At 44.6% G+C, this 27,688-nt stretch overlaps 1 protein-coding gene across 3 annotated transcripts; it reads right to left on the reverse strand.

Annotated features, from left to right (window-relative positions):
- Positions 1-4,402: 4,402 nt before the first annotated feature.
- Positions 4,403-25,640, reverse strand: HSPB8 (heat shock protein family B (small) member 8). 3 transcript variants are annotated; one of them, XM_034407677.3, is made up of 4 exons: positions 25,405-25,640; positions 17,526-17,949; positions 12,170-12,233; positions 4,403-6,190 (listed from the first exon to the last, which is right to left on the reverse strand). In XM_034407677.3, exons 2-4 carry the CDS (start codon positions 17,920-17,922, stop codon positions 6,031-6,033), a joined length of 621 nt encoding a protein of 206 aa, XP_034263568.2. In that variant the 5' UTR covers positions 17,923-17,949; positions 25,405-25,640; the 3' UTR covers positions 4,403-6,030. The 3 variants fall into 3 exon arrangements, with proteins under 3 accessions (XP_034263568.2, XP_087736676.1, XP_034263567.2); XM_087880550.1 differs by having other exon boundaries at positions 25,409-25,546; XM_034407676.3 differs by lacking the exon at positions 25,405-25,640 and having other exon boundaries at positions 17,526-18,784.
- Positions 25,641-27,688: the final 2,048 nt, after the last annotated feature.

The raw sequence follows: 27,688 nt of genomic DNA on the forward strand, positions 1-27,688 counted from the left end.
CGTCCGCAAAGAAAGAACCACAAAGAGTCAACCTGTTCTCAGAAGCACCTTGAAGGCAGGGCAAGAAGCAACGGCAGGGGGGTTGGGCTAGATGACCTCCGGGGACCCTCCCGATTCTGTTACTGTAAACGGAAACCAATCAAGGAGAGAAAAGAGCAACCTGGAGTTCGGAGAACCGGCAAATACCACCTCTGGCTGGCCCCAGAGTGGGGAGGGAATGGGGATTTTGCAATATCCTTCCCCCGGGGAAGGATACTGCAAAATCCCCATTCCCTCCCCACTCCAGGGGAAGGATACTGCAAAATCCCCATTCCCTCCCCACTCCTGGGAGAAGGATACTGCAAAATCCCCATTCCCTCCCCACTCTGGGGCCAGCTAGAGGTGGTATTTGCCGGTTCGCCGAACTACTCAAAATTTCCGCTACCAGTTCTCCAGAACCTGTCGGAACCTGCTGGATTTCACCCCTGATCTGGTCCCATCAATGCTAATCGCTTAATCCTACACACACAGAGAGAGAGAGAGACACACACACACGCCATCTATGTGTGTAAATGTAACCCCCCCCCCTCCGTCACGCACTAAAGTTTTCCGTGAAAAGTCCTTGGGATTCCAAGCACGAGTTTTGCACTGATTTTGAAAAAAGATGGCAGACTTTCTTTATCAATGCAAATGAGCCTCCCCTGATGAAAAAAAGGAAAACAAATGGAATTTTAAAATGCAGCTAATCAAGAAGTTAAAGAGAGGTTAATCTTCCTGGATTAATCAAATTGCATGCATGAGAGGAGAGCGAGCAGCGGAAGGAGAGGGAGACGAGGGAGGGGAGACGGGGGGGAGGAAGAAACTTCCTTCGGCTGATTCCAGATGTGGTGGTCGGACAGGTAATTCTCGACTGACGACGGTTCATTTCGTGACCGTTCAAAGTTACGACGGCCCTGAGTAAAAAATGGGACTCGCGACCGTTGTCACACTTAACGACCATTGCAACCTCCCCAAGGTCACAGGATCCAAATTCAGAGGTTTAGCAACTCGTATTTATGACGGCTGCGGGGTCACACGATCCCCTTTTGCGACATTCGGATAAGCGGAGTCAGGGGGAAACCCAGATTCAATTAACGACCGTGTTCCTGACTGAACAACGGCAGTGATTCACTTAACAACGGAGGCAAGAAAGGTTGTAAAATGGAGCAAAGCTCACTTAACGACCGTCTCACTTAACAACTGTTGGGCTGTTGGGCACAGTGGGCCCGGTAGCCCTGTTTTTCAGCCTCCCCAGGCTCCAGAGGCTTTCTAGGAGCCTGGGGAGGGCAAAAACTGCCTTCCCCATCCCCCTGGAGGCCCCCCAGAGGCTGGAAACAACCCGTTTTCCGACTTCGGATGGCCCGGAAGGCCCGAAAATCAGCTGGGCGGTGCGCACATGTGCGCTGGAGCTGAGTTAGGGCAACACTCGTGTGCCCACAGATATGGTTCCGCGTGCCACGTGTGGCACGTGTGCCATAGGTTCGCCATCACAGTTCTATGCTGTCTGGAAGAACCCGAAAAAGAATTCCCATTTCCTGGGAACTGCAGGAAACGCGAGAGGCCATTCCGTGGCTTAAAGATGTGGACGGCTCAAAGATTTTCCCTGGTGATCCGGTGGTTTGCTTCGCCCGGCATGCTCCATCCCACTCCGAGGCCGTTACAGCTGAAAAAAGAAGAAGAAGAAGAAGAAAAGATAATAGCCGCTGAGCCAACTACATTACATTTTATGGTTTCGTGGCAATTACGCTGCATTTTATGGTGTCATAACATATTACGTTTTATGGCTTAATATCGGCGTTCGTACTGAGACAGGGATGCACAGAATTCTAAGAAGGAGAGAGGTTTTCTACGTGCAACGAAGAGACGTTTTCGGTGGGGTGGGGAGACTGGAAGGGACAAGGCAGCTGAGACAGGAAATGCACTTAATCAAGGTTAACACATAGATCACTCAACCAATCAGAATAGAGCTGGAAGGGCCCTTGGAGGTCTTCTAGTCCAACCCAAAGTAGAAAAATAGGGACCCCCTTTGGTGGGAAGGTAACAACACTCCGTGCGCCTTTGGTGTTGAGTCATGCTGGCCACATGACCACGGAGACATCTTCGGACAGCGCTGGCTCTTCAGCTTTGAAACGGAGATGAGCACCGCCCCCTAGAGCCGGGAACGACTAGCACCGATGTGCGAGGGGGACCTTTACCTTTACCTTATCTCTGTGGTCACTGCTTTCGTTCCTACGTTGGGCTCAGAGAGCAAGTGGGTGACCCCCAACGGACGTGGAGATGGGAGCCATCAGGAAATACGTTTTTGCCAAATGTGCCTTGGTCTCTTAGTCAGAACATGTTTGTTTTGGAGACCCGTGGAATGTAATTCTCTCTCCACCCTAACCCGAGGGTGAGACTCTCAGTGAGACTTTGTTTGAAAAGACCTGGTTAACACTTGAAATGCCTCTCCTTGCAGAAGGACGTTGCTGACAAGTCCACCTAGTCATAAATAATGGAAGGAAAGGCTGTGAGTCAACTAAGCCACCTAGGTAGAGTTGTTCCAGTTTGTTGGTCCATGGATAGGTCAGAGAAGAGGGTGTCAACCCTCTTTGCGTCAACACAGAGTTGGGCAGCATCCAAACAATATAATACAATTCTTTATTGGCCAAGTGTGATTGGACACACAAGGAATTTGTCTTTGGTGCATACGCTCTCAGTGTACATAAAAAGACAAGATACAAATGCAAAGTTAGTCATTATTATTATTATTACTACCCCCTCGCATCCTGGACATAAACTGTTTCAACTTCTTTTTTTTTATTTATTTTTAATTTGATTTATATGCCACCCTTCTCCGGAGACTCAGGGCGGGCTTACAATGCGTTAAGCAATAGCCTTCATCCTTTTGTATATTTATACAAAGTCAGCTTATTGCCCCCACAAACTGGGTCCTCATTTAACCTACCTTAGAAAGGATGGAAGGCTGAGTCAACCTTGAGCCTGGCGAGATTCGAACTTACTAATTGCAGACAGCTGGAGTTAAATTACAATGCATTAGTCTGCTGAGCTATCCAGGCTTCCTAACTTCTACCCTCAAAACGACGCTATAGAGCATTGCACACCAGAACAACTAGACACAAGGACAGTTTTTTCCCCCGGATGCCATCACTCAGCTAAACTAATAATTCCCTCAACACTGTTGAACTATTTACTAAGACTGTATTACTATTATTCTTCTCTTCCTTCCTATCTCCTTTTCTACTTAGGACTCTAACTTTGTCCCTTGTATCTTACGATTTTTATTAAAAATCTTAAAGCTGCCAAGTTTGAGGCCCCCTGAGCTAAAGGAACAATTAGATAAAAGGCAGCGTAGCCCACAGCAGCACAATGGGCTGGGCGAGAGGCTCCGAAGGGATCCTCCATAGTTTCTTGGGCTGTAAAGGAGACAAAGGGAGAGAGGTTCATTCAGATTTGCAAGATTCTGCTAGTGTAACGTAACAATAAAGTAGGGTTAGCTCCTATGTCTCTGGAGATTCTCGGTCATTCAGGTCAAGGTTGTCCGTTCTGAACTGAAGAAGCTTCTTGAGTGAGAAGGAAAACATCTTCAAGAAAAGGCAAAGAAGTCCAGTTGGCTTTGAGAACTGAAGAAGCTCCTCTGATGAGAAGTGAAATATCTTCAAAAACAAAGGAAGTCCAGTTGCCTTTTGAAAAAAAGCATCTCTGGGACTAGCTTCTGTGAATTTGTGTCTGCCTTGTAAGGTTGACAAGAGAGTGTAAGATGGCAACCATCAAGGTTAGTGTGTGGAACCAGAAAAGAATGAAGGCACAGCTTCTCACTGTATGTTACAATGAGTGACCACTGGAGCTCATTGTGTGTGGTGTGATGTGTATGTGAGTAAATATAGGAACATCATTTCATCCATTGCTTCCAGAAGTAGAATATCTCAAAGCCACCCATCACAAGTATCCATCCATCCATCCATCCATCCATCCATCCATCCATCCATCCATCCATCCATCCCCTTTCAGAGAAGATAAGGTTGTCTCCTGTTGAAGAACCATTTCAATTATCCAAGTGTGGGACCTCATGGTAGGTTCTCTAGAACTTCCATGTCAGTCATGCGTGGTCCTTCTGAGGTTCTTTCCAATACTAGGATTCCCTGAGGCAAAGCTGGGACTGTAAGATATGTGTGTTGCCAATTCACTACTTTTTATGCTTTCAGCTCTTGGTAGATCCAGGGGTGGGCTGCTGGGGGTTCGCAGGGGTTCGGGAGAACCTCTAGCTAAGATTCTGTGCAGTTCGGAGAACCCCCCAAATCCCACTCCTGGCTGGCCCTGCCAACCCTGCCCCTCCCCTCCTCTCCCTTGACACTCTGCCAAGGAAGGAAATACGAAACACGACAACTTTTTATTCCTATATTGGCATAAATACCTCACATATACCCAAACGTTTATTAAGGACAATTGGTTGCTACATCGGATACAGTATACAGAGAAAAAAAAAATGAAAATATAATCAGTTAAGTCCTCCATGAAACCGGGGAGCAGAGATGGGTGTCATGTTGCAAGGAGCATTTACGGAAGAAGGACAAGGCGGTGGCAGCACTGTTACAATGGCAATTTTGGGATCTGAGGAATTTTAGCGTGGCTTGCCCCGATGCCAAATCAGCCCTTGAAGTTAAAAGAGGCTCTTTTTAGGATGAAGACGAGTCAGCTAGAAAAGAACCGAGTGTGGTGAGAACAAAATTTAAAAAAAAAAAAACATATCTTCTTCAGCGCATTGTAAATCAGTGCTCTGGACATCTTGGATGGAGGATAGCAACTCATAAATTATTTTAGTGCAATATCAGTAGTAGGGCAGTTTAAGCACTTAGGTGAGACTTCAGCAGCCCGTGGTGTAGAAGAACAGGAGCATCCAACTTGGGCAGGGTCACGTGGCCGTCAAGAATTGTCCCATTCCATCCAACTTTGGCTACTTTAAGACTTGTGGACTTCAACTCGCAGAATGTCAAGTCCACAAGTCTTCAAAGTGGCCAAGGTTGGACAGCCTTGTTGTAGACGTTGGAGAGGAATCACCACAAATGGTTAATGGGGGACAAAAATTGTGTGATGAATCAGGTTTCACCTAGCAGGTGAGATCTCAACCAGGGTTTGATGACCTATCTTGGCCTTAACTGCTCCATCTCTCCGTTTGAGAAGACCAAACGTTTCATGAGACCTTCACAAGATCTCCAGATATCTTGAGACAATCTCTTAACCATGTTTGGGCAAAATGACTTCCTTGGTTTCAAGGCTAGGATCTCTATTGGTGGGATGAACGTAATGGTTCATGAATGATGATGAAGCAAGCCATGAAGAGGCTTAGCTCAGAATGATGGGTCTGGGAACTTTGACCATTTCTGAACATGGATTGACTGAAAGCTTAGATGATGAATGAGTCCTTAAATTCTTCTCAGCAAGACCAAAGATTGTTGTAGATCCCTCATGCAATGAAGACGTCCTGGCTTGGAAAGTTGTGGTGGCTAGCCATTTCCCACAATGCCCCCGTGGAATACCGACACCAGGCATTGTGGGAAATGTCCACAACAGTGCCACTAAATTTACTTCCCCTTGAAAGTCACATTGCCAAGGTTTTCCTTCTCTTCTGGATTTGCCCCAGCTCTAAATCTTCATCCTGAAAGACCTAAAGAACCAATCTTGACTTCAACACTTCCTCAAAAACTTCCAAAAAATATGCTATGCGGTGAAATCTTTCTCGAACTGAATCCTTCTGACACAACATCACCTCTCTGTTTAAGAGAGGGCCCATCAAGTATAATTTTACACCACTGATTGGAAAGCCTCCAAGACCAGGTCAACGCTACCCTTCCCTCCCCTCGACCCCCAAGCCCAACGTGAGAGCTCAACACGTCCATTCAAGAGTAGCCAGGGACATCTACAAGGAAGAAGGCCTTTGAGTGAAGGCAGCTGTAGGGGTGGTCAAAAGATGGAAGGGGCTTTTGTTGGGGAAGAGGGCCTCGGGCAGGGTCTACTTCAGGCACAGGTGGCTTCTTGGTTATCCAAAGGAATCTCGTTGCCATAGCTGCCGTCCCCGTACTGATAGTAAGGAGGTATCTGTGGAGCTTCGATGATCAGGAGACCTTCGGGGGACAAGGAGGCGAAGACCGTGGTCGGGTCCACTTCCACGGGAAGTCTGAGGAGCACAAAGAGGGGAGAAAAAAAAATTAAATGGAAGACCTTCCGAGTCTCAAACAAGGGTTCCTTCTGCTTTTCTCCTTGGCAAAAGAGAGCAATAGAATTTAGATTTATACAGATAGCGACTGTTTCACACTGACAACCGTTGCAACATCTCCATGGTTCCATCCATGGATCAAAATCTGGGCGCTTGGCAACTGACTCGGGAGAACCTCTAGCTAAGATTCTGTGCAGTTCGGAGAACCCCCCAAATCTCACTCCTGGCTGGTCCCGTCCACCCTACCCCGCCCTTCCCAGGAGTCCCCACGCGGCCCGTTTTGGATGCAGGTAAGTGCAGGGCGCGCATGGAGGCTCGGGGAGGTGAAAAACAGGCCTACCGAAAGTTCAGGAAGGCCGTTTCCAGCCTACAAAGGACTTCTGGAGCCTGGGGAGGCCGTTTCCGCCCTCCTGGAGGCTCAAAGAAAGCATCTGGAGCCCGGGGAGGGCAAAAATGCCCCTCTCCCACCGTGGTGCAGGAGGCTGACTAGGCCACACCCACTATGGCCACGCCCACCCAACAACCAGGCAAAGAACCCCTTGCTAAAAATTTTGAAGCCCAACCCTGAGGGGGAGGGATGTCACTTAACAACTGTCTTGCTTAGCAACGGAAATCTTGGGTTCCATTGTGGTCGTAAGCCAAGGACTCCCTGTAATGTTGACTTTTCATCGCTCTCATATCTTCAATAATCATGGTTATAATAATAAAGAAAAGAAAAGAAAAGAAAAGGAAGAATAGGGGGGGGCAAATTATATTATTTTATATGCCCAGGGACTGTACTTCAGAAAGGATAATCTGAAGTCCTGTTTTCCTTAGGATTAAATCTCATGGAATTCGGGAGGATTTATTCCCGATAAAGAGGCAGCAATCTCACCGGGTGCGAACAAAAGACACCTCCTGTGTCTACCGCTTTTGATTTGATTTGTGCTGACTTCACAATCTATCGCACAGCGGATAAAAAAGATTTGTGCTGACTTCACAATCTAACGCAGAGCCTCCGAAAAAAAGATAAACCATCAAGAGTTGAGAATATGGTCCCCGAATACGCTGAATTTCTGGGAACAGGTTAAAACACCAACTCCCTGTGAATCTTGCCTCATGTGTTTTTGTGAGTCCAACCTTTGTGTTAATCTTCAAAGAACCAGAAAGCAAACACTGTGAAATCTTTGGGGAGCCAACTTCTTATCTACAGTTTTGGTCCTTTCTAATGATTAATGAAGTTTCAGCAGGCACCGGGACCTTGGCTGATCTTCTCTGGCCTCAGAAGCTAAACAGGATGGACTTGTTAGTACTTTGATAAAAGACCTCTGGGAACCTTGTGGTTACAGCTACACAGCGAGGTGGAAAGAAACATCCCTGGAAAAAAAAAAAAAGGATATTGCCAAGGACATGTTTCGACCACAAACATGAGTTTGACCGGAAGAAGCCTTTACGGACAAAATGAATCATCCAAAATCCCCTGATCAACAAATCCACTTCCTTTAGCTTTAAAGCAGGGATGTCCCATCCGGATAATTTGAAGACTTGTGGACTTCAACTCCCAGCATTCCCCAGCCACCCAATCCTAAGGGAATTCTGGGAGTTGAAATCCATGGGTGTTAAAAAGTCGCCAAGATTTGGACATCCCTGCTTTAAAGTTTAATGAAGGAAGATACAAAAGAAAGATTTGTACGGGATTAATTTTCGTGGTTTGTTTTTCTTTCCGCCTTCGAAAGTTCGAACTTTGGGTTAACTCCGGAGAAAAATTCTTTGGCAAGCAGGTTTGGCCAGATGCCTTTTCAAAGCGTGCCCAGTTTAATGCATCAAAGTAAACACCAGCATGGGGGTAAGAAAATATTGCCCTAATAAGGAACTCTTAATGAAACCTAGGATTCCACACCTATGCTGGTTTAGCTCTTTATAATCCTTTGCATAATGTTCTACTTCAAGTTAGAGCTTGAGCTAAAGATGTTGGGTGTTCTTTGAGGACACACAACCCACATTCTTGTTGAAACACTGTTTGTAGTTGCCTGGCATTCTCTCCGACTGTCAGGAAAATTCAACTTCAGAAGATTAGAAGAACAGAGTTGGTTCAGAGATTCCTTGGGCCGAGTTTGGACATCCTACCACTCACAGCCTTGAGTTGACGAGACCACAAGAATGGTGTTTACACACCAGGTGGTAGACAAAACAAGTCTACGGCAGCATAAAGTTATATCATAGATCATAGAATCTCCTGCTCCTGCAGGAGATCCTGAGAACCACAGAGAGGAGGGGGTTAGACTAGATGACCTCGAAGATCTCTTCCAACTCTTGTTATTCTGATCCTTCTCTTCGCCAATCTAGCCACAACCAGTTCCCTCAATCATTCCTCATACGGCTTCCTAGAAATATATTACTGAAGGCGTCTTGCGCAGCGTTCCTCACTCTGATGTTTCCGCTGGACCCAAGCCTTCCCAGGATGATTGGGAAACCTTTAACGTGGCTCTCCGACAAATTTGGAAAAGCTTCATCTAAAAAGTGTGACCCCCTTTTCCCTCCCCCACACCCCCACCACCGGTCCCCCCACCCCCAGTTTGGGAGAAGAGAGAAAGTTCTGGATGAACTTTCAAAGCCGAAGAAAGGGTAAACAAGCACTTGGAAGCACCATTAGGCAACAGTGCCAAAATAAGTCCGAAGAGCATGTTTGATGAGTCACGGGTTCTCGGGTGACTCGGCAGCTGAATCTGTCCGGGCTCACCCACCGGCCTTCTAAAATTCCCCTTTTTTCCCAGCGAACCCACAAGCATTGTGAGGTTCAACAATATTATGCATATTTTTTTTGCGTGCCTGCCCAGCCCTGGACTATATAAAGTACAGAAAGGATTATAATATAAATTTTGCTGAACGAAGCAATGCGAACTGTTTAAAATTAAGCAGCGTTTCCTTTCGTTCTCTCCTATTGGTTTTTCCTCTTTTAATAATATCATACAGGAGTGGCCAAAATTGTGGGAACCTTTTGGGAAACGTGTATTTTTGAGGTTTGATGGCTAATAACACCACTTTTTTTTTTTTTTTGAGTTTCAAGATAATCCTAATCCACTGCTGGAATGGCCTGGGAGTAGCCCAGATCTTAACCCAATTGAAAATTCTATGGAGCCGACTCAAGAAATTTGTTAGTCAGAAGTGACCCAGCAATAAAACCCAGTTAATATAAGCCGTCATTCCATCTCGGTTTCACATGATAACAGCTGCAGAACTAAAAGACTTAGTTCACTCCATGGGAAGACGTTGTAAGGCCGTCATTCATGCTAAAAGTTACCCAACTCACTGACATGGAGATCATTTTTGTATATCTCATTTTTTCCTACATGTTTCTCTTTTCTCCTTTATACTGTAACTGCTATTTGAATAGCAAATCCTTCATAAAAGTTATTGCATTACATTCTCTATCTATCCATCCATCCATCCATCGTTTTTGTATATCTCGTTTTTTCTATGGTGATCATTTTTGTATATCTCGTTTTTCCTACATGTTTCTCTTTTCTCCTTTACACTGTAACTGCTATTCGAATAGCAAATCCTTCGTAAAAGTTATGGCGTTACATTCTTGATTCAATGATCTTTCCATTGATATATAATTTTATGGGACTACTCCGTCTCCCCAAAAAAGTGGTGTAATTAGCTATTAATATTCTGTTCTAACGCCACGGGATTTTGCCACGAAAGGTGGAATACGCTTTTCCACTGAGCTGCAGGACACAATTAATGATGGCTTTTTAATCTTTGGTGGCAGCTAAGGACAATCGGGCGCCCGATATCAAGAAATATCAGGTGCCCAATTCAACACGGCACCGGCAGTTGGGACAGTAGGCAGTAAAGTCAGAGAAGAGAAGATACCAGACAGCCATTTGTCCCGAATAAGTCTCCTGCCTTGAGCAGTGGGTTGGACTAGAAGACCTCCAAAGTCCCTTTCAACCTTGTTATTCTACGTTCTATCTTCATGTTCTAGGTTCTGCTTCTCTCAAGGCTTCACGCAGAATATGAAAGCTGAGTCCACACGGGAAGAGGACCGTGGTCTCGTTTGGTGTGAAGTAGGTCAACGTCTGTCTTGCATCATGAGCTCATTGGCTGTTTAAATTCGGATCCTCAACAGAGGATGCCAACTCGATTCCTGCCCGGTGACCAAGAGAAAAAGCTAGCAAGTTCTTTCAATGAGAGGAAGATCTCAATTTAGCTGCCCATCCTGCAAATACTTGCTCAATGACAGCAACTCCATTAGTCAATGGGGACAGTGAGAGGCCATTCACGGTTGGTGAAAGCTCAGCGGGATTTCGTGACACCCGGGCTTCAAATGACCCCCCCCACTCCCCCACTACAGGTAGTCCTCGATGTACAACAGTCCATTTAGTGACCACTTGAAGTTACAACAGCACTGAAAAAAGTGTTTTTTCCACACTTATGATTATGGTATCCCCATAATCACGGGATCGAAAGTCAGACAGTTCATATTTATGACGATTGCCATGTCCCGGGGACGTCACACGATCCCGTCTTGCGACCTTCTGACAAGCCAAGTCCTCAGGGAAGCCAGATTCACTTAACAACCATGTCACTAACTGAACAACTTAATGACGGTGGCAAGAAAGGTCGCCCAAAGGGGGCAAAACTCAGTTTACTACGGTCTCGCTTAGCAACAGGAATTTTCAGGCTCCATCGTGGTCCTAGGTCGAGGGCTACTTATATACAGGTAGCCCTGGACTTACAATGATTGGTTTAGTGACTGCCCGAAGTTGTAACGACACTGAAAAAAGGGACTTGCAACCATTCCTCGCACTTACAACCATTTGTAACATCCCCATGGTCAAGTGAGCAAAATTTTGGCATCTGGCCATGGGAATCTATTTACAATAGCTGCAATATCCCGGGATCACATGATCACCACTTGCGACCGTCTCTTCTTACGGCCAGCAAGCAAAATCATCGGGGAAAAGCTAAATTCGCTTAAGAAACCCCCAATTCACTTAAGAACGGCCATAATTCGCTTAACAGCCAAGGCAAAAACAAAGGTTATAAACTTGGGTGCAGCTCAACTAACAACCGTCTTACTTAACAACAGAAGTTCTTGTCCCAATTGTGGTCGTAAGTCCAGGACTACTGTATTTTCTTAGGGGTGACATGAGTATCAGTGCTCCAATATCTCAGGGGCTGCCCCAAAGAAGAGGGAGTCAATCTATTTTCCAAAGCACCTGAAGACAGGACAAGAAGCAATGGATGGAAACTAATCAAGAAACCTAGAACTAAGGAGAAACTTCCTGACAGTGAGAACAATTAACCAGTGGAACAACCTGCCTCCAGAAGTTGTGGATGCTCCAACACTGGAAGTTTTAAAGAAGAGGTTGGATAACCATTTTGTCTGAAGTGGTGTAGGGTTTCCTGCCTGAGAAGGGGGTTGGACTAGAAGACCTCCAGGGTCCCTTCCACTTCTGTTATGCTAACTCTAATTCAAGCCTTTGTTGTCTTGAATAGGAAAAGAAGGAGGGGGTTGTGATAAGGATGAGCAGGGTTGGGAGGGGGGGGGAAGGAAAGCTTGCATTTCAGATACATTCCTTTGCTAGAACGTCAGTAAATGAACTTAACTCCCGTGGGTAGCTGGGACATCACCCAGATTGAAATGCAAGATGAACCGAAGGATCCCATTTCTTTGAAGTGCTGGCAAGGGCTGCTAGGAATGAGTAACTTTTACCCTGAAAGAGTAGGCAAGGGAGGAGGCCACCTACTTTTGACATTGGTATTTGAGGATTAAACTTGATGTTTGGATCGGGTTTTAAACTGGGGGATTCTGGGAGTTGAAGTCCCCGCGTCTCAAAGTTGTCACCGTTGCAAAAAAACACTCTGTTAAAAGGGTTGTTTTAAATGACCCATGTCTGAATTTGGAGCCATTAGAAAAATGTGAATTAGAAAGAACTCAGAAATACTTACTGGATTTTCTTGGTGAAATTCTTGGAAACGATTCCTCCTTCTGCTTGTTGTTCTTCATGTTTACCTGATAAAAGAAAGTTAGAAAGTTAGGAAGGAAGGAAGGAAGGAAGGGAGGGAGGGAGGGAGGGAGGGAGGGAGGAAGGAAGGAAGGAAGGAAGAGAAAGAAAGAAAGAAAGAAAGAAAGAAAGAAAGAAAGAAAGAAGGAAAGAAAGAAGAAAGGCAGAGTTGGGTTGGGCTGAGAGAGAGGGACTGGGACCAAATCGGTTTGATCCTTTAAAACATTTTCTGGTTTTGCTTAATCAGTTCTGGAACTTTGGATGAAGTCAAAATTATGGTGTTGCATAGCGTGCACACAGCCGAATTTAGAGCTAGTTAACCCTGGTTTACTAGAGTTATTTAAAAATGAAATTCACTGGGTGCCCTCTAGCATCTCACCGCTCTAGTCCTCAGTGAGGCAACCTATGTGGGTTGTGAGGCTAAAAAAAAAAGTTCCCTGATCACCAAGGACAAATGTAGTTTACATAAGGAAGACTGGGCTATTCAAAGAAGGGATAGCAGCTTTATTTTATTTATTACATTTTAAGTAGTTTTGCACCACTTTGTCCTTAAAAAAAAATTGCCTTCTATTCGGATGCTAATTTTCTGTGCATAAAAATATATATATTTTTTCCAAGGAAGCATAACAGATTGTGAATTTTCCTCTGCAGGCAACTGAAATAGCCGCTTCCATCTAAACTAAATCCCTGTCTTTTGAAGAAATCTATTTCAACTGAAATTTGATGCCACGAAAGAAAATAGAGTTATAAAATACTGTAAATGTTGCACTGGGGGGCTATAGTACTAATGGCTGATAATGGGTAACATTTGGCATTTGCAACCTGGCTCCCATTTTAAGGGCCTGTAGCTTTAAAATGTGGCTTTTTTAAAAAAATTGCATTATATAAATTTTAAATGATAATGTTTCAGCATCCTGTAAATGGGCTTTCCTTCCTGCTTAGGATTGTTTTTAACGAAAATGTGAGCTCAACATTTCATTTAAAAAAAGGCTCATTCCCTCCAGCATTAAAATTCTGCCTGGTTTTATATATTTTAACCTATTTGTACCTTTACAGCTGCCACCAGGAAGAACGGGAAGGGGAAGGAGGAGGAAGGAGGAGGAGAAACAGAAAGGAAGGAGAAGGAAGACAGGTTGAAGGTAGAGAAGAAGCAATAGATAGAAAAAGAAAAGAGGAGGAAGGAGGAAGAAGGAAGATGGAAGGAGGGAGGAAGGAGAAGGAAGAAAAGTAGAAAGAAGGAGATAGAAGGAAGGAGAAGAAGAGAAGAAAATAGAAAAAGAGGAGGAGAAGGACAGAGAATGTAGAAAGAAGAAGGAAAATAGTAAAAATCGGAGAGGGAAGAAAAAGAGGAGGAGATAGGAGAAGGAGAAGGAAGAAAAAGAAAAGGAAGAGAAAAAAGAGAAGGATGGAGAAGTTAAGTAGAAGAAAGGGGCAAGGAAGGAGAAGGAAGACAGGTTGAAAGTAGAGAAGAATCAATAGATAAAAAAAAAAAAGAGGAGGAAGGAGGAAGGAAGAAGGAAGGAGGAAGGAAGTAGAAGGAAGAAAAGTAGAAAGGAGATGGAAGGGGGAAGAAGAGAAGGAAATAGAAAAAAGAAGGAGAAGGACAGAGAACGTAGGAAATAAGAAGGAAAATAGTACAAATAGGAGAGGGAAGAAAAAAAGAGGAGGCGATTGGAGGAGGAGAAGAAATAGAAAAAGGAAAGGAAGAGGAAAAAGAGAAGGAGGGAGAAGTTAAGGAGAAGAAAGGGGCAAGGAAGGTGAAGGAAGACAAACAGAGAAGGAGATAGGTGGAAACATGGGGAGAAGAGAAGGAAATAGAAAAAGAAGAAAGAGGAAAGGACAGTGACGTGAGGAAGAACAAGGAAGGGAGCAAGGAAGACAGAAGGAGGAGAAGTAGTAGGAGAAGGAAGTAGTGGTGGGGAGGAGGAGGAGGAGGAGGAGGAGGAGGAGGAAGAAGAAGAAGAAGAAGAAGAAGAAGAAGAAGAAGAAGAAGAGGAGGAGGAGGAGGAGGAGGAGGAGGAGGAGGAGGAGGAGGAGGAGGAGGAGGAAGAAGCTTTTCCTGGTCAGCTCTCCCCTCAATGGCGGCTGAAGCTCTAAAAATCAACCTAGTCACCATGCTGTGCGTTGGCAGGCTGAGATTCCAGGAACAGCTGCAGTCTGAGGTAGCACTATAAACACTGAGAAACTGTGCCCGGAATGGCATTCACGGGCAAGAACGGGGCTGCTGGCAGATGGCCAGGCTCTATTTTCCTCCCTGCCAGCTTCTGAGCGTGATGCAAAGGAGCAGGAGGCAAAAAAAGAATGAAAGTAAAAACTGGGTTTTTCCAAATATTCCTTTGCGTTCGTGGGTGGATAAACTGGGGTACAGACAGGGGGCAGCCTTTAAGCCCCCCCTTCAAAGACCTCTAGGAGGAGGAAATGCAATAAATATGAATCACCTTGTAGGGGAGATTGGCAGCATAAACATGTAATACATAAAGAAATAGAAAATAAAGATACAGGTAGGTAGGTAGGTATGGAGAGAGAGAGAGAGAGAGATGATAGATGATAGATGGATAGATAGATAGAGTGGATGGATGGATGGATGGATGGATGGACAATAGATTATAGATGATAGGTAGGTAGGTAGATAGATGATAGATAACAGATAGATGATAATAGATAGATAGTTAGAGATAGATAGATAGATAGATAGATAGATAGATAGATAGATAGATAGATAGATAGATTGGATGGATGGATGGATGGATGGATGGATGGACAATAGATCATAGATGATAGGTAGGTAGGTAGATAGATGATAGATAATAGATAGATGATAATAGATAGATAGATAGATAGATAGATAGATAGATAGATAGAGTGGATGGATGGATGGATGGATGGATGGATGGATGGATGGATGGATGGGGAGGCCGTTTTTGCCCTCCTGGAAGCTCAAGGAAAACCTCCGGAGCCCGGGGAGGGCAAAAATATCCCCCCCGCCGTGGCGCAGGAGGCTGACTAGGCCACGCCCACCATGACCACACCCATGTCCATCCAGCAACCGGGCAGAGAATCCCTTGCTAAAATATTTGAAGCCCACCCCTGCACAAGTCTTAAAGTAACCAAGGTTGAAGACCCCTGTTCTAATTGACGCTAATCTGATCAGTCACGTTCAGTGCCATCGGAAGGATCAATTCCAACACAACAGCTAAATTCCATTCAGGAAGCCATCCTCTTCATTGTGACTTTGTACAGCCCTAATATTAATCCCATTTAAATGTCACGTAAACTTAATCAGGTTTCAGAAGTTTGTTTCTTTTTTTACACAGGGATCCCGCAACTAGGTGTCTCTGGAGAGGCGAGAAGTGGTAGCGGAACATCAATTTTAATTGATGAACATAGTAATTATCCATAAACACAACCTACGTAAACAAAAGCTCTTTTGGGGGCCGGGGCGTTCCTCGCTAATTTTTAAAAACGGGAGAAAAAAAAGTTCGAGAAAGAGTGATTGAGAAAGAAAGAAAGAAAGAAAAAGAAGGGCAACGGGTTGAGCTGGTGGTAGATCGTAAGATTAAGGCAAAAATCACGTGTGATAAATAAAAGAATGGATCCATTTTACAGATGGGAAAACCGAAACTGAGAGGGAAAAAAAAAAAAAAGCAATTGGCGATGTTGAATGGCACTTTGCATTCAAAATATTACCTATGTTGAATAAATAAGACGCATACCTATGCCTACAGAGAGAGATAAACTTAAGAAGACTTTTTTAAAAAAGGTATCATTTTTGGATAATTTTCTTAGAGAAGAATACTTGGCTCAGATTTATTTCAACACTCTTTGTGGTCAAAAGAGTTGCCTAACCAGAAAGACCGCACATGTTGTCTAACCACACTAATGCTGGATTAAACAGTGAAAGGACAAAGTTGGGCCTCATCAGCAAAACTTTAGAAACTTAACCGCAGTACTGATTTCGCATCATCACATGCCAATTCTTGCCAAGTTTGTTCGTTTTTAACCTCCTGTTAGAAAACGAGCAGCTCTTAAAAGGGAAACGATCAACAAACCTTGAGTTTCTTTTAACAATGATTTGGGGTTCTCCCAAACTTGATTAATCACGTCTTTTTTTTTTTTAACAATAGACAAGGGCCCGCTTTTTCTAAAAAAGCTTATTTCGTGCCATGGCATAGCAAGAAGTACATTCTGGATCTTTCTCATTTGTCGTGATTTTTTTTTAAAAGTAACATATTTGTGACTTGCAAATGAAGGTAGGAGAAGAGTTAAATTAATTAAAAAGAATTAATATTTTCCTGTGCTGTGGTGGATCCTAGGATAGGATCAAAAAAATAAAAATGAAAAATGAAAAATGTAGCTCTAACCACGCCTGTCTCCTTTTTATATTCTTTACAGCACTATTATTATTTCATCCAGATTATTTTTTTTAGAAAAAGAAAAAAGCCATAATCTCTCTTGGGAGGCTTTCAAGATTCTGTTATTCTCTGTGATTTATTAACTAAAGTAAAATTGGCTGAGTTTAGAGACAAATACACTGAGCTATATTAACCAGGGTTAACGTCATTCCTGTGTTCTCACACAACCCCCTAAGCGTGAATCCTGCAAAATTTTTCATTAGCTTCTTTCATCCCCAAGAGCCCATGTGGTCTAGGACAGAAGGTTCTAGACTAGGAATGGGAAGATCTAGGTTCTCCTTTGGGCACAGAAGCTCAAGGGCCCATGTGGTCCAGTGGAGAAGATTCTGGACTAGGAATGGGAAGATCTAGGTCTCCCTTTGGGCACAGAAGCTCCCTGGAGGATTTTGATCCAGGGAGGATTTTGATATATTATATATATATTTACAAACTATTCTAAAAATAATGGCATATGAAGGCAGAGATCTCTGTAATGGTAGTTTAATACTCTGACGTTTTAATACTCTTTCGTCTGCAGATGGCTGACGAAAGCTTAGTAAAATAAAATTTTAATTCTTTTAAAATTTTAAAATCTTAAGTTCCGGAGTTTGCAGTATGTCTGCTTCTTCATACATACATACATACATACATACATACATGCATACATATATATATGTTTTGTGTTTGTCATATTGTGTTATAATAAAAATAAAAATTTAATAAAAAATTGTACTCAAACGACACACTGACTAATGAACGATGAAATGTTTGTATTAAAGGGGAAAAAAAAAACCTTTTACCAAAAAAAAAAAAAAGAGAAGCTCCTGATCAGAAGACCCCCCCCCCAACCAAAATCAAACCCTCACCATAAACAACACAATCATCACACCCAACACAATTGCTTCTCACCTGACACTTCCACGTAACCTTCCTTGGTCTTGACCGACAGCTCTTCGGGTTTAAAACTCTGCACGTTGACGCAGACTTTCCAAGGCTCGCCCGAAAAGGTCGGGGGGCTGGAGGATCCAAAGGGACTCCCTTCAGGGTGAACCCCAAAACGAGAGCCGTACCCTGGAGGGGAGAAGCCACTGCTCCGGGCCACCCCTGACCTTAAAGGGCTCCCCCAACCTGATGTGAGGGGCGAGCGAGCCCAATCCGGCCAGTTGGCGGTCAGATCCCCAGGAAAAGGTGACATGTTAAAGTCATCGTCCAGAAGCCGAGAGGACAAGCCGGATTCCCTGAAGGGATCTCTGAGATTCCGATGCCGTCCAGGGTAGCAGGAGAAAGGGATCTGGTTGTCAGCCATCCTTGGGAGAGATTCAGCAGGAGAAAACTAAAAGCAGAATCAAAAAAAGAAAGAAAGAAAGAGAGAGAGAGAGAAAAAGTTTTCCAACAGGTGCAGAAAGAAAGAAAGAAAGAAGAAGAAAAAAAAAATCTGAATTCTGCAGTCTTGTTCTGACTTTTCTCTCCTGCTTGTATGGGATGACAAGAAATCTGCTTGCCTTCTTCTTGCCCAATCGGAATTAAAAAAAAAAGAAAATAAAAGCAAATCGACAACAATCACCCTGAATTTTTTTTCCCCCAGAAGTTTTTGACAAGTCCAAAACTGAGCCAACAAAACTTTTAAGTTCAGAACCGGAGAGGGGGAAAAAAAAAGCCACTTGGAAGAGAAGCGAAACGTCTTCAAGGAAAAAACAAACAAAAATCCAGTTGTTTTTTTCCAGGGGGCAAAAAAAAAAAGCACCTTTGGGTTTCAAGAATCAACCCCTCTCCAAATGGAAAAAAAAAAAAGAATAAAAAAAGCACCAGGATTCCCTTTTTCTCTCGATTGAAACCACCCCGAGTGCCACTCTGTGCCAGATCAGAAGCTTAAATAAACCGGCTTGTACCAGTCGAGAAACTTCGCTAAACTTCCAAACTCTGCCCCCCACCTATTTATAGGCAAGGCTCCAGTGCTGGGGGTGGGGGGGGTTGATTGGCAGAAGGGGTGGGGGGGGTAGGAGGAGGAGGAGGGTGTTGTAACACGCCCAGCCGGTTGTATTTTTGGAGAGCCTGAAGCGAGCTGACCTCATCCCCAAAGGGATCGACTGCTTTGCTAAATGGAATTCCAAGTTTAGACTGGCTTGGCTCTCGTTTTCTTTTTTTTTTTTCATCCCTCCCTCTTTCCCTCCTTCCTTCCCTCCCTCCCTCCTTTTTTTTTTTTTTTTTTTGGCAGTGTGAGCTGAGCAAGCAGCCTATTATTAACTTGGGGTTTTCGGCCTGTCTCTTTGTGCTCAATTCTTCTAACCGCTTGGACTTTGCCTTGGGAGTTGGGCGGCATAGAAATGCGATATTAAATTAAATTAAATTAAATTAAATTAAATTAAATTGAGAGCAAAGCAACGCCCCCCACCCAACAACAACATCCCCTCCTCTTTAAAATTCCCAAAACAGAAGCCGTAAAAATTCTCGTTGGGCAAATCCGGGGTTCGGTCTAGCAATGGGGGTGCCGATTGCATGTGGGAAGACGTGAGTTAAATCCACCATCGATGGGCTCCAGAGTGGGGTTAATAATCTGATTTTGATTTAACGTACGTTGAATTGAATTTAGGCGAAGTGGGGGGGTGGGGTGGATGGGTGGGTAGGTGGGTTGGTGGGTGGGGGGGTTGAGAAGATCCTGCCCATTTCCCTTCCAACTCTGTTAATCTGTAAATCTGTAAACCTCCAAGGTCCCTTCCACACCTCTACACTGATCGATTGAAACGGACCATAAAAACAAAAACAGATAAACCAGGCAGATGTCTGAAGGGCCCTTTGTGTTTCTGGATATTTCCGTGAATTGCATTTGCAAAGAACGGCTATTAAGTGGAGTGCTGCAGCTGCTTTCTGAGGGTTCCCCCCCCCTTTTTTTTTGGGCTAATCGGCCAGATTGCATCCTCTGAAATTGATTTTTATTTTATTTTTAAAAAGCCCATCTCATCAAAAGCAAGATGCCACGGACCAAATGCCCTTAACCTCTGCTTAAGGATAGGGCCCAGAAAAGGAACCGTCGCGATCATCATATCTGCAGGCACAAGAAATGCAAAGCTTTTGGATGGTGTACAGTATGGTAGCCCTCGACTTACAAGGGTTCACTTGGCAACCGTTTGAAGTTACAATTGTTTGAAGCGCCTTTTAGAGAGAACATCATCTCTTTCTCTAATTACAGATGCATAATAGATGACATGATAGATAGATAGATAGATAGTTAGATAGATGATAGACAGATGATAGATAGATGATAGATAGATAGATGATAGACAGATGATAGATAGATAGATAGATAGATAGATGATAGATGATAGACAGATGATAGACAGATAGATAGATAAATAGATGATAGATAGATAGATGATAGACAGATGATAGATAGATGATAGACAGATGATAGATAGATAGATGATAGATAGATAGATGATAGATAGATAGATAGATAGATAGATGATAGATGATAGACAGATGATAGATAGATAGATGATAGATAGATAATAGATAGATAGATAGATAGATAGATAGATAGATGATAGATGATAGACAGATGATAGATAGATAGATGATAGATAGATAGATGATAGATAGATAGATAGATAGATAGATGATAGATGATAGACAGATGATAGATAGATGATAGATAGATAGATGATAGATAGATAGATAGATGATAGATGATAGACAGATGATAGATAGATAGATGATAGATAGATAGATAGATAGATGATAGATGATAGATGATAGACAGATGATAGATAGATGATAGATAGATAGATGATAGATAGATAGATGATAGATAGATAGATGATAGATGATAGACAGATGATAGATAGATAGATGATAGATAGATAGATGATAGATAGATGATAGACAGATGATAGATAGATAGATAGATAGATAGATAGATAGATAGATAGATAGATGATAAACAGATGATAGATAGGTAGATAGATAGATAGACAGACAGACAGACAGACAGACAGACAGACAGATCAGAGGTGGGTTTCAGCAGGCTCTGACCAGTTCTGGAGAACCGGTAGCGGAAATTTTGAGTAGTTCGGAGAACCGGTAGTAAAAATTCTGACTGGCCCCGCCCCTGTCTATTCTCTGCCTCCCAAGTCCCAGCTGATCCAGAGGAAATGGAGATTTTGCAGTAACCTTCCCCTGGATTGGGGAGGGAATGAAGTTTTTATAGTATCCTCCCCCTTGCAAAGCAATCAATTGTTATTCCCGCCCCTTAGGAGGGCCACCAACTCTGCACCAAGGAGGTATTTTGCTTGCAAACTTTGGCAAAGGGTGGATCATAAACAGCTAAAGCTGAAAAGCCCTGCTATAAAAGCCCGATCTAGAAGATAAGATGTTGTAGAAGATAAGAAGAGGAGCTGGAACGCTGCTCCCGGTCCAATCAATTCCACCGAAAAAGATTTAAGCAACGACCTACCTTGGCGGCCAGATATTAAATCCACCAGAGATCACAATGGAGATAATTATTCTTTGGAGCCTCACCTTCCCAATTCTACAGAAGAGTTTGAAAACACGGTTCTAAAGTTGTGAAAATGCAATCCCAGAGATTCAAAAGAAGTCCTCGGTACAGGAGGCACCTTGATGGGGGACTACAGGTAGGCCTGGTCTTCCAACTGTTCATTTATAGTGACTGTTCACAGTTATGGCAACTCTATAAAAAGTCACTTATGACTGTTTTCCACACTTATGACCGTCTCAGCATCCCCATGGTCATGTGATCAAAATTTGGACGCTTGGCAACTGACTCATATTTATGGCGGTTGCAGTGTCCCAAAGTCATTGTCTCCTCCTCCTCCTGCTCCTGCTCCTCCTCCTCTTCCTCCTCCTCCTCTTCTTCCTCCTTCTTCTCCTCCTCCTCCTCCTCCTCCTCCTCCTCCTCTTCTTCCTCCTCCTCCTCCTCCTCCTCCTCCTCCTCCTCCTCCTCTTCCTCCTCCTCCTCCTCCTCCTCCTCCTCCTCCTCGTCTCCACAAACCCCACTCCCTTCCAGCACTGATAATATTACCTAGTTGGGTAATGAAACATCTTCAAGAAAGCAACAACGGTCAGAGAGCACCAAGGACCTATAGTCCTCCTCCTCCTCCTCCCTGCAAGCCCCACTCCCTTCCAACACTGATGATGTTACCTAGTTGGGTCATGAAACGTCTGCAAGAAAACGACCAGCTCAGAGAATACCAAGGATCCCACAATTCTGGTCCTCGTCGTACCTCCCCACTAATCAATTGCCCTACTCAAGGAACGCAACGTATCTCATCCATCTTCCAGATGTTCTATTCCATCCTAAATTTTTTTGGGGGGGTTATTCCCTTCCCATCAGGGATGCGGTGGTTCAGTGGCTAAGACGCTGAGCTTGTCGATCGAAAAGTCGACAGTTCAGTGGTTCAAATCCCTAGTGCCGCGTAACGGTGTGAGCTCCCGTGACTTGTCCCAGCTTCTGCCAACCTAGCAGTTCGAAAGCATGTAAAAAAATGCAAGTAGAAAAATAGGGACCACCTTTGGTGGGAAGGTAACAACGTTCCATGTGCCTTTGGCGTTGAGTCACGCCGGCCACATGACCATGGAGACATCTTCGGACAGCGCTGGCTCTTCGGCTTTGAAACAGAGATGAGCAGCACCCCCTAGAGTCGGGAACGACTAGCACATACGTGCGAGGGGAACCTTTACCTTTACCTTCACCTATTCCGTCCCCTCCCACAGCGCTTTAAGGCAATTACAGCTCGTCCACACAGGTAAGAACGACACGCCTTCTTCATATTGCAACAGCCTCAGTTTCATTCGCGAGAAGATGCTTGGGAAGAGTACGCTGGGAAGTTTCTACGAGGATTGTGAAACTGACTTAAAGCAAAGGACTGGCCAACCAGATATTAATTACTGTGTACTTGGCAAATAGATGAGAAGAGCATGCAAGCAATTTGCTAAGAATACAGGGGTGTGGGCCCTTTGATCTCTGCTTCCCTCAAGGGATTGAGGCTTAGGAAGGAATTTATATATATATATGTTTTCTGAGGTTTTCGCGGGTGTTTGTATGTAGGTCTTTGGTTATTCGGGTTTTCTCCCACGTAAAATTAGAGGTGTCTTGGCAACGTTTCGACGAATGAGACTTCGTCGAAACGTTGCCAAGACACCTCTAATTTTACGCGGGAGAAAACCCGAATAACCAAAGACCTACATATAAGCAACAAGATGCACAGACCTCCTGAAGTCAAAGCATCTTGGCCTGGGGCCCTCATTCAAAGCTAGCAACCATTAGAACCATTTCCCTACCGGTTCTGTGGGCGTGGCTTGGTGGGCGTGGCAGGGGAAGGCTACTGCAAAATCCCCATTCCCTCCTCAATCCTGGGGGAAGGATACTACAAAATCTCCATTCCCTCCCCACTCTGGGACCAGTTTTTGCTGGTCATCTGAACTACTCAAAATTTCCGCTACCAGTTCGCCAGAACCTGTTAGAACCTGCTGGATTTTAACCCTGAGAGCAGGCCTCCCTGAAGTCTCCTGTGACCAAAAACAGGCCGTGGGGTGGGGGGGGTGCGGTGCCCCCGCCATGGCCCCTTTTTGGTTCCAGGAGGCTTCAGGGAGCCTGCCAGGCCCAAAATGGGCCACCGGGGGGGGGAGAGCGGGAGCGGTGCGCCTCCCCTGCGGCCCATTTTTGGTCCCAGGAGGCTTCAGGGAGGCCTACTAGGCCCAAAATGGGCCGTGGGGGATTGCGCGCACATGTGCGGGGGGCGGGGCGAGCATGGGGAGGGGTCGCGCGTCCATGCCCAGGGGGCATGGCACATGGGGGGCATTGTATCATGATTGTGGGCACGTGCATGCCCCTTGCTTTTGGCACGCGACGGCAAACAGGTTCACCATCACTGCCCTACACCATTCCGGAGAAATGGCTGTCCAATCTCTGCCGTGATGGAGTACCCTCAACTTCGGGAGAGAAGCCGTTCCACTAATTATTCATGGTGATCCATTGCTTTCCTTCGGTCACATCCTGAAGCGTGCAGAGCCCTAAGTATTCTTAAGCACGGATGCCAAGTGTTTGTTGGCGCAGATGTTCCGCCGAATGGTAATGAGACATACTCCTGGAATTACTGAAGGGATGAATTTTCAGAAGGCAAGTCAACATGAAGGGAAGGGGTGTGTGGAAATCCCTTACGGTGAATATCCTGTTTGAATTGGGAGGGGCAGGCAACAGACAAAGCTTTGAAGCTCCCTAAACAATGGGTTTAAACATGAGGATTGCATCTGGTTTCTGAAGGCTCCCGTCTGCCTCTCTTGCAAGCCAACAATATCTCATTTGAATGCACCTTTTTGCAAGTGGAGCCTTCCTCTGGTGGAAATCCATTAATTAAATTAAATCAATTAAAAAGCGCCCATTACGTTTTGTTCTTCAAGTTAATGTCTCCGTTGAGTTCAGCCCAGACATGGATTCGTTCCATAAAGCAATGGGCACGCTGCTAAACTAAACTAAACTAAACTAGACTAAACTAAACTAAACTAAACTAAACTAAACTAAACTAAACTAAAATAATTAAACTAAACTAAACTAAAATAGAAAGATAAAAATAAACATATACAATAAATTAAAACAAGATAAAACATAAAATAATAAAATAATTAAACTAAACTAAACTAAAAAGAAAGATAAAAATAAAAATATAAAATAAAATAAAACAATATAAAACGTAAAATAATAAACTAAACTTTCCAAATTAAAAAACTGATGTAGAGGAGAACTGCGTACAGGTAGTTACCTCGGCTTACGACCACAATTGAGCCCGACGTTGCTGTTGCTAAGTGAGACATTTGTTAAGTGAGTTTTGCCCCATGTTACGACCTTTCTTGCCTCCGTTGTTAAGTGAATGACTCTAGTTAGTAACAATGATTCAGCGGTTGTTAAATTAGTCACCCGGTTGTTAAGTGAATCCGGCTTCCCCCTGGACTTTGCTTGTCCGAAGGTCGCAAGAGGGGATCACCTGACCCCGAGACACTGCAACCGTCATAAATACGAACCAGTCCTCAAGCCTCTGAATTTTGATCACTGCAAAGGTCATAACTATGAACATGCTGGCTGGAGAATTCTGGGAGTTGAAATCCTAAAGTCTTAAAGCTGCCAAGTTTGAAGACTTCTGCATTAAACGATGCTGTTTATAGTCCCAAACTGAAATGCTGAGTCACGGAAGTCCTTCTTCCTTCTGCCAACTCATCTTTGAGGCTGAAGGATGTTTACTCCAGACCTGGAGATACAACAGGCCATTGCTACTCTTGGCCTTTTTGCAAGGGGTGTGACCCAAAGAGGTTCCTTCGGGCTCCGGTCCTCCAAACAGAGACCCCCCCTCTACTCATTTCGAGTGCACGCAAAAGCAAACTCCAAACTCCAAACTCCTCGCCAAAGCAAACTCCATTCTCGGCGGGCTGGATAATTCTCCTTGAACCAAGGAGAAGTGCAAGAGTCCGAAGGGACCTTGGAGGTCTTCTAGTCCAACCCCTGCCCTGCTCCAGCAAGAGATCCCCTAGAGACCCCCTTTCAGACGAAAGGAGCTGTCCCAGTTCCTGGCTTCTGTTTTAGGAATGCAAACTCCAAGAGGCCATGAACGAACTCCGTCTGTGAAAAGTTATGGTTCAACCCTCCACCCGCACCAGACCCCACCCCAGCTGCAGAGGTCAGCCTGTCCATTCCTCCCCGAGGCCCCCCCCCACATAATATCCCCCCCCTCTCCCTTTCGTGCCTTCTGGGGAGGCAGTGTGTGCAAGGTTGCCATGCTCTTACCCACAATGTGTTTGACAGCCAAGGCAGCTCCAAGAAAAAGACGAACAAGGGTTTTCAAACGGTTCTTAAGAAGGGCGATGGAAGCATTGAGTCAGGCGAGAGAAAGGAGGTTTTTTTTTTACAACCAAAACAAGAACTATTTGCAGCCTCCTCCTCCTCTCCTCCTCCTCCTCTCCTCCTCCTCCTCCTCGGCTTCCTTAGGCAGACAGTCACTGCAAGCAATGTTCTCTGCGGACAAAGGTGGAGCTGGGCATCCGGCCAGCTGACTGTCTTAAGGACTTTAGGAGGGACTTGGCTTTCTTTGCCACTCTGAAAAGCCTTGGTAGTACAGGGGTTTAAGGCACCCTGTTATTAAGCTGGTTATTAAGACCAGCTGCCTGCAATTACTGCAGGGTTCGAATCTCGCCAAGGCTCAAGGTTGACTCAGCCTTCCATCCTTTCTACGGTAGGTGAAATGAGGACCCAGTTTGTGGGGGCAATAAGCTGACTTTGTATAAATATACAAAAGGATGAAGGCTATTGCTTAACGCATCGTAAGCCGCCCTGAGTCTTCGGAGAAGGGCGGCATATAAATCAAAATTAAAAAAAAAACAAAAAACGGTCTGGTGACAAGCCAGCTTTGGGCCAGGCAAAGTCTGCGGTTCCAACCACCAAGGAGTGATGAGGAGCCTGATTTTTGAAAGCCTGGGAAATCTCACTCCACCCCAGCCCCACAACCTGTTTCCTTTGCAGGAGCAGCTGAAAGCAATAGACTGCAGGGGGAGCAGGGGAAAAAGAAAAAAAAAAGAAGAGAGAAGAGCAAAATGGAGGTGTGTTAATTTGCCTGCCTGCCTGCCTCCCTTCTCGGTCCCAGATCTTTCCCAACGCAAGGCTGGTTTTCTTTCCGAGTCGTGTCTCCAAAAGGAGATTATATTTGTAGCTCGGGGGGGTCTCGAGAAAGGGTCCTGGGCGCTCTCCGAGTTTGGTGGCGTGTTGCAGACGTTTCATGACCCAACTAGGGAACGTCATCAGTGCTGGAAGGGAGTGGGGTTTGTGGAGAGGAGAAGACTGTGTGCGGTCCTTGGAGGTCTCTGAAATGGGTTATTTTCTTGCAGACATGCAAGAAAGTGTTAGAAGGGAGTGGGGTTTGCAGAATGGAGGGGGAGAAGAAAAGGGGGAGAAAGAGGAGGACTGTGGGGTCCCTTGGAGGTCTCTGAGCTGGGTTGTTTTCTTTTCAGACGTTTCACGACCCAACTAGAGAACGTCATCAGTGTTAGAAGAGAGTAGGGTTTGTGGAGAGGAGGAGAAGAAACGGGATAAAAGAAAGAGGAGTGTGGGATTTATTTATTTATTTATTTATTAATTATTCGAATTTCTATACCGCCCTTCTCCTTTCGGACTCAGGGCGGTGAACAGCCCAAATAAAAGCATTTATACATAAAGTACGATTAAAAATAGATTTAAAATAATTAAATTTGGCCCATAGTTTAAAATTTATCAATTTAAAATCCACGGATCCTTGCAGATCTCTGAGCTGGGTTATTTTCTTGCAGATGTTTGATTACCCAACTCGGTAACATCCTCATCCTCATCCTCGTCAAGGAGCTTGAGTGGCGTAGGAGGCTAACGCCTCCTACTAAGGCAGCATTTAACATCCAGCTGCCTGCAATGACTGCGAGTTCAATTCTCCCCAGGCTCAAGGTCGACTCAGCCTTCCATCCTTTCTAAGGTGGGTAAAACGAGGACCCGGTTTGTGGGGGGCAATAAGCTGACTTTGTATAAAATATACAAAAAGGATGAAGGCTTTTGCTTAACGCGTTGTAAGCCGCCCTGAGTCTCCGGAGAAGGGCGGCATATAAAAATAAAATAAAATAAAATAAATAAATAAATAAATAAATAGCCTGGCTAGGTGGCTCAGTGGCTAAGGCGCTGAGCTTGTCGATCAGAAAGGTCGGCTGTTCGGCGGTTCGAATCTCTAGGATAGGCTTCCTGCGTGAGCAGTGCACTAGGTCCGAGGTCCATTCCAACTCTGTTATTGTTATCAGTGCTAGGAGGAGGAGGAGGAGGAGGAGGAGGAGGAGAACTGTGGAGTCCTATCAAATAATAAACACGTCTATTGCTAGGAATTATGTGAATTGGGATCCATATAGTGCGAAGAGTAAACCTTTCTCCCTCTTCGGATATCTCATCCAGTGCTTGACGGTTACTTTTGGATAGAGCGAAGGGAAGCATTGGATCCTTAAAAGTTTCCCTTTCTTTCTCAACTGCGGACTTCCTTCTCCAGTTAGTCTGTTCTACGAAGAGG

Source organism: Pantherophis guttatus, chromosome 17 (assembly GCF_059756535.1).
Source record: "Pantherophis guttatus breed Tessera chromosome 17, ASM5975653v1, whole genome shotgun sequence".
NCBI lineage: Eukaryota > Metazoa > Chordata > Lepidosauria > Squamata > Colubridae > Pantherophis > Pantherophis guttatus.